The following is a 7886-nucleotide window of genomic DNA, read 5'->3' as shown; positions in this document are numbered from 1 at the left end:
AACATTTATAATTTTATTTTTCAATAACAAAAATATTACATGTTGCTCAACAAAATACATAAAAAAAAAACAAAAAGAAAAAAATTCATCTCCATGGTTTCCACACTAGATTATGCTCATCATAGGGAGTAAGAATACATCACCTCTACCTATGTCTAGCTCCACGATCTGGATTTCTCCTAACACCTTGCTCATCATTTACATCATCTCCATGATGTTGATAGGGGTGTGACTATTCTCTTATAAATGCTACATTTAGGTCATGACCTAAACCTGGATGCTGGAATGAACTACCACTACCAAGAAAACCACTTGATGATCCTAGAGTCATGAATGATGTACCCTACCATAGTTCACCAAAGTGATAAGGCAAATACGATGTAGATGGAGTCATCATGTTTCCTTGATATGTAGAAGGAGTAAATGATGACTACATACTAGGAACATATTCACCATACATCGTGGTCATAGGGATATCAGATACAATATATGGTGAAGGTGTGGCAACTACATCATTATTACCAACATCGTGTTCGAACGCATCATGAGCAAAAGATTAAGCATATTGCATATAATCTGCAGATGGTGACATAGGAGTTGCGTAATAAGTCCCTGTAGGGGTCTCACTTGGCGGCATAGGCAACTCTAATGATTAGTGCTCAACCCACCTATGTCGGTGAGTAAGACCTCGACCTTCATGTTGACCTTCCCCAATATGTTGGCCAACCACTAGATCTGGCTCTTGTTGTGATGGAGGTGGAGCTGGTGTAGAAGGGTAAGTAACCCTATACACCTCGTGATGAACCTCCAAACAATTTGCAATGTTCTCCCTCATGGCATCCAAATCAAAAGCATCTTTATGTTACAGATTGCTATCGTGGTAGACGTGCTCTAACACATCAGCCTAAAAGGAGTAAAAAAAATTATAGTTTTTAATAATTAACACAAATCCATAAAATAAATACTTCATTTAGTAGTTAAATAAAATTATACTAACCACATATGCATTCTTCGCGGTACGATGTGTCATCCATCGTCAAGTATGTTTTTTATACCAAACCATGTACTTAGAGTTAGAACTTAACTCTGACATATCATGTACATGTTATGTCCATACACGGTCCAATCGTGATTGTCTGAACAAATTGAAAATGTGTAACATTCTAGTCAATATCATCCTTGCCTCATAAAGTAAGATCGTGCAATTTATCAAGATGAATTGGATCAGAAGAAATGTGTTGGACCATGCTAAATTGTTGCATTACACAATTCGGATAATGATACTCAACAATGTGAAAAATAATAAAAGGTACAACAGCCTTCCAAACTACAGAGTCTTGTAAACAGTAAGGAGGTAATGTAGACAATAACTGAATATATAGTTGCAATACAACTTGCATTAAACAAAAACAATTACTATATCAATATCAAATAAATATAATTATAAATAATATTTAAGCTTAATAAATAAATCGTTACATCCTATTGACCTAATTGGTCAAACATTTTTCGATATTTGACTATTTTTTTTCCCTTCTCTAAGTTTATGCAAGTCATTGTTCCACCTATTAGATTGGTAAAAACATTGTTAGTATAACATACTAATTAAATTTTCAAGTCTAATATGTTCAATACACCACGAATTATATACTTATTAGTCTTGCACCTAGAGGAACACTAATAACACATAGTGGTGGATGTAGTGGTGCAACTATTGGAAATCGGTACCATGTCCATACCTGCAACAACGTACATGCACCACCTATTTCCTTGTGGTCATAGTTTGTGGATACATACAACTTTCTATACATATTTGCTAACACAACTGATCCTTGACTCATACGACCACAATAATCCAAGTCTACAAGCATAGTCAAATATCTCAAAGGTACATATATACCTGAATGATCAGTAAATAGGAAACTGTGCTCTAATAAAACATTCCAATTGCTCTTGGCTATGCACATGCTCAAATACATGAAAAAAGTGGTTGTTGATCCAATTCATCTTCAACCTACCACTCAACACATTAGATGAGGGTGAAACTCCTAATAGTTGTTCCACCAAATGAACCTAGTGATGTGTAGCAAATTTAGTCACAGGCTCCCTATCAACCTTCAACCCAAATATAATTGCAACATCCTCCAACGTAATAGTACACTTGCCGAAGGTCATGTGAAATGTATGGGTTTTCGGTCTCCAACGCTCCACCAGTGCAGAATTAGGTGATGGTCAATTAGACAATACATCAAATGTGCCACCCCTAAAAATCCAGCTGGATGTAATAAAGGTTAGACTTCATTAGGAATTGTCTCATCATGCAATTCACTCTTTATGGCTCTTCTGACCTTTAATGCTTTATCTTCTGCACCATTCCATATATGCTCAGACACATGATATGGTTGTAACTTTAGTAACGACTCGTCCATTGGTCCAAGATAAACAATTTGTTGAGACTTGCTGAAATCATAAATAAATTTAATTTATTAAATTAATTCATTATAGATATGTTATTAAATCATAACAAATATAAATGATTAAATAAAATTTATACAACAATTGAAGTTTCTTAACATTTACTTTAACCACTATAATAAATAAAAAGTATACAATTATATATGATAGTGCTAATTAAATGTATCAATGTCTATTTCAAACAATTTATAGACTAATAAAATGCATGTAGTATATTTAAAAATATTCTACAATAATTTTTAATTATAAATAACAAATTTAACTTTCAGAAAATTATACACATTATCTACTAAATATAAATATCTCTAATTTATATATTTTTAACTATATTTTATATAAATATTAATTAAATTAATATAATATTAAACTTTATATATACTTAACATTTCAAATATCAAAAAGTTATATTTTAAATAAAATTAACTTTAAATATATTTAATTATAAACATAATTTATTTTAAATATAATTCAGTTTTATAATTATTTTATATATTTATAATTTGAAATAATATACAAATATAAATCTAAAGAAATTTATTTTTAACTTTAATTATAATTATTTTTTATATTTAATTCTAACATAATCTAAAAAAATATACAACTTTAACTAATTTTTTATTTTAATAATTTTTTCAATAAAAATGTAATAATATAATTTATCTAATTATTTTTGTTCAACTTTTATCATATTTCATATTTTTACAAACGAAATTATTTAATATATCAAAAAATATTTCTTTCATTTCTACAAATTATGTTAGTATTAAATATTAAATGTCATGAGTTTTTTTTCCAAATTTTTTTTGAAGTATAAAAATACATGTATAACTAACAAATATATATTTCTTTATTTAAAGCTTAAAAAAATATTAAAATGAGTTACAATATTTCTTTATTTATTCTTACATGTTAAGTAATTAACATAATTTGTAATACTTCACAAAAATAATTTTAACATAATAAAATAATCATGGTCATAAATATTATGAAATTAATTATATTTTCAAATTTAAAACTTGTAACTAACCTTTAGTAAAAATATTAATTCGGATATAAGTTATGAGATTGATGAACACCACCCTACAAGATAAATTTATAGTATATATGTTATAAATAAATAAAACCACATATGAAGAACAAAAACAAAATATAATATAATAAATAATAATAAAAATATAATATAAAACACAATAAATCAATCATATTTTAACAATTTTATTAAATTTTGCTAACAATATTTTTTTTCACAAATTTTATAATTAAACTAATATATAATATTTTTCACACAATTTATTCAATAATAAAATAATGAATGTCCCAAATATTTAATTCATAAAATATAAACTATAAAATAACAAATATAACTAAAATACATATATCATAATTAATATTTCATTTAAATAATAAAAATATACATAATATTTAAATAATCATATTTCTTTATTTTTACAAATTAACTATACATTTAATATTTAACCAAATAATTCCTAAATAATGAAAAACTCACATACATGTAATATTTATATAAAATAAATATTATCACTGACTTTGAACTAATTTATGCAAACAAAAATGCTCCAATGAAGGAAGAAGAACAACCGAATAATAGCAGTAACAAGAGAAAGAAAATAAGAGAGATTTTAACAGAGAGAACGAAAATACTAAAGGAATGAATGTAAGCATGCAAAAGTGAAGGAGTAGAAGATGTATTTATATAGGAGGAAGTGGGAGGTGAAGGTGGGGGGAATAAGAATGCAAGGCGCATGCATCCCCTCCTCCTTCCAGACACTGCATCCTGCCACTGCTGCCTTAGAACCACGCCATTACTGCCTCGGGAGCACGTGTTGTAGCTGCACAAAAGGTACGGCCCCCCTGCTCCATCCATACGTGCGGTAACTGCTTCATGGGCCTAGGTCATGCTCACTCATGGGCTTGCTATGGCTGATCTGATGAGACCGTCTCAACCATGGTGGAGCAGGGTCAAGTTGGGTAGTACAGTATCCAATACTTATTTTCTTTTCATTCACTTTCTTTCACTTAGGATATATACACCTTTTTTTTATAAGTACTTTTTTATTATTATTTTGAAAAAAAATTATAAAATATCCATAATTTTTTTTTAATTTTATACTTTTAACTTTTAATTTATTTCTTTTTCTTTTTCACACACCTCCTTTCTTCTCTTTTTCAGTTTTCACATATACTATCTTGTTTTCCTTCAATTTTTCACCTATTTTAGTTAATATTTTTAGTTCTCTTGATTTTTATATTACTCTCTTTTTCACTTATTACTTTCACTTTTTCACATGTACCCAGATTGTAGAATGGGTGCACGACAACATCGTAAGTACATGCAGTTTCCTCAACAATTTTTACCAAACTAGATACATTTTTTTTCTTTCAAACTTCATATCCTTTCACTCCTCCAAAAGCCTTAATGTACAGGTAGGGGGGTCGGCCACCACCCTGTCGGCCATTGAATGGCAGAACCAGGCAGCCGAATGCCAATCGGCCACCTGGATCGGCCTATCGTCACTTGTTACCCTTAATAAAGTAATTAGGGGTTAATTAGTTGATTAGGGTGTATTACCTAATACGGTAAGTATGCTGCGAGGCCCATGGGGTCCGGGACCCATAAATGACAGTATAAATAGCTCAGGACAAAAGGTAACGTCACTGTTCATTAACTATCCTAGAGATTCGAGCTTGTCCTGACTTGAGCGTTGGAGTGCCTTTTGCAGGTACCAACCCCCTCTTCCGCGTATCGGATTACTGGGTCGGGAGTCTCGTTCGGCCTTCGGACTACTAGAAGACTTAGTGTGCCCATCAGACAGGTACATTTGGCGCCCACCGTGGGGCCGAACCGAGACGATCTTAGAGATTAATCGAGCAAGACAATGGCGATAACAAGGAGGATGAACACGGTAGATCAGCAACACGAAGAAGAACATGTCGAGGTGGTGGACGAAACCAACCTTTCTGAAACCGTCCGTCTAATGAAACAAGAGATGGAGGCTATGAAACAACAGCGAGAAAAAGATGCTAGGGAGCTTTCGGCCTTGAAAGCTGAGAATGAGGCACTAAGGAATCAAGACACCTCATGGAAACCTACTCAGGTCACCAATACGCAAACTCAAGGGTCGCACCAGTCCCATACGATCCATACATCGGTCCCTCGTGCCTCGGCAGTAGCACCTGAAAAGCACCCTTCGGCCTTACCCACTGTCGGTCGGCCCGCAGATTTGACAACTATCGGCTCACACCGAGACCCTTTCACCCCCTCCATAATGCAGCTCTCTCTTTTGGACAATTGGAAATCTTTACCCATTGATAAGTATGATGGTACCACTGATCCTGATGAACATCTTGATGTTTTTCTTACGCAGGTAACCCTAAGTACTACGGATGATGCTGCATTGTGTCGCATTTTCCCCACATCCCTCAAGGGTAGGGCGTTGAGTTGGTTCACTCGGCTACCCCCTAACTCGATCGACTCATTCAATACTCTGTCATCTCAATTCACAGTTCATTTTGCAACAAGCCGTCCTCATAGCTTGACATCTTTGTCGTTGGTTAGCCTTCGGCAAGATAAGAAAGAATCGCTTCGAACTTTCATGGATCGGTTCAACAAGGCAGCCTTGGAAATCCGAGATCTTAACCCGGCGGTAGCACTTCATCACCTGACGACGGCTTTAAAACCAGGGTCATTCGTCAATAGCCTATGCAAGAAACCTCCTTCAGATATGAATGACCTGCGCAGGAGAGCGGATAAATATATGCAAATGGAGGAGTTGGCCGAATTTCGAAATCAGGCCCGGGCTGACCAGTCGGCCAAGCCCGAGAAGCCAATCGAACAGACATACAAGGGGCGAGGCAAAGAAATAGCTCTTCGGGACCGACCCGTGCGAGGTCCCAAATACTCCAATTACACCCCTCTTAATGCAAGCCGGGCCGCGATACTAGAGCAAGCTTTGGCAGCAGAAGTGTTGGTGGTTCCAAAGAGAGCTTCCACTCCGCCACGCGCCGATACCAGCAAAACCTGCAGGTATCACCGAAATCGCGGACACTCAACTGAAGAGTGTGCCGCCTTAAAAGATAAAATTGAAGATTTGGTCAAGCAAGGCAAGTTGCATAATTTTGTGGATCGGTCAGCTTCATATCGTCCCCGCTCCTCGTCCCAGTATCGACACAATGATCGGCATGGGCAGGATCGGTCTGATAGACCTCGGCGCGAGCGAAGTAGGTCGCAAGAAAAGAAAGATGATTCGGCACCTTCACGTCGAAGGGTCATAAACACAATCGCAGGTGGATTTGCGGGTGGCGGCTCGACATCTTCTGCCCGAAAGAGACACCTTAGAGCTATTCGTTCGGTCAATAATGTGGATAGGAAACCTCCCCGACGATTACCAACAATAACTTTCACTGATGCTGATTTTCAAGGCATCGATCCTGAGCAAGATGATCCAATGGTGATTAGCGTGGAAATTCACAACTGTATAGTAAAGAAAACGCTAGTGGATCAAGGCAGTTCGGCAGATATTTTGTATTGGAATACCTTTAAACAATTGGGTATTTCCGAAAGAGAATTGGTCCCATATGACGATCCTTTGGTCGGTTTTGCAGGGGAGAGGGTGAGCACCAAAGGGTATATTAAGCTTTTCACTCGTTTTTGTTTTGACGAACAGGAAAGCAGGGAGATTCAGATAAAATACATCGTGGTAGACGCTCATACATCCTACAACATTCTCTTGGGACGACCATCGTTGAATATGCTAGGTGCTGTTGTGTCAACTCCGCACCTAGCAATGAAGTTCCCATCCGACAAGGGGAAAATCATCACCATCCACGCCGACCAAAAAGCTGCTCGGGAATGTTATTTTGCTAGCTTGCAAGTAGCTCCAATAGAAAGAAAATCAAAGTCCAAAAGGGTTCATGTTGTCAACTCTTCAGCATCAGTTGAAGAACCAGTCTGGGATCTTGACCCAAGAATGAATGATGAGGAACGTGTAGAGCCGGTAGAGTCAAAAAGAGAGCTATAGATCGGCTCGAATTCGGCTCAAGTCACATACATCGGTGCCGACACATCTGAAGAAGACTGTTCTATCTTGCACCGGGCGATAATGAAAAACAAAGACCTTTTTGCATGGACACCTTCTGACATGCCTGGCATAAACCCCAACATCATGTGTCATAAATTATCAATTTGTGCCGAAGCGAGACCGGTTGCCCAGCGTAAAAGGAAAATGGGAACGGAACGGAAGCAAGCAGTGGAAGCAGAGGTGACCAAGTTGCTAGCAGCAGGATTCATTCGGGAAGTTCACTACACCACTTGGCTAGCAAATGTGGTAATGGTGAAAAATCCGAACGGAAAATGGAGAATGTGTACTGATTACACTAATCTCAATAAAGCA

General features: G+C 35.9%; 1 protein-coding gene across 1 annotated transcript; it reads left to right on the top strand.

The window, feature by feature from the left end:
• Window positions 1-5372: 5372 nt before the first annotated feature.
• Window positions 5373-7514, top strand: LOC145953315 (uncharacterized). The gene has a single exon (XM_083067257.1). The coding sequence runs from the start codon at window positions 5373-5375 to the stop codon at window positions 7512-7514; it is 2142 nt and encodes a 713-aa protein (XP_082923383.1).
• The last annotated feature ends 372 nt before the right edge of the window (window positions 7515-7886 follow it).

Source organism: Cajanus cajan, chromosome 11 (genome assembly GCF_000230855.2).
Source record: "Cajanus cajan strain Asha chromosome 11, NIPB_CcT2T_4, whole genome shotgun sequence".
NCBI classification, from domain to species: domain Eukaryota; kingdom Viridiplantae; phylum Streptophyta; class Magnoliopsida; order Fabales; family Fabaceae; genus Cajanus; species Cajanus cajan.
The sequence above is the reverse complement of the archived record's forward strand: the minus strand, read 5'-3'. Positions and strand labels throughout refer to the sequence as shown.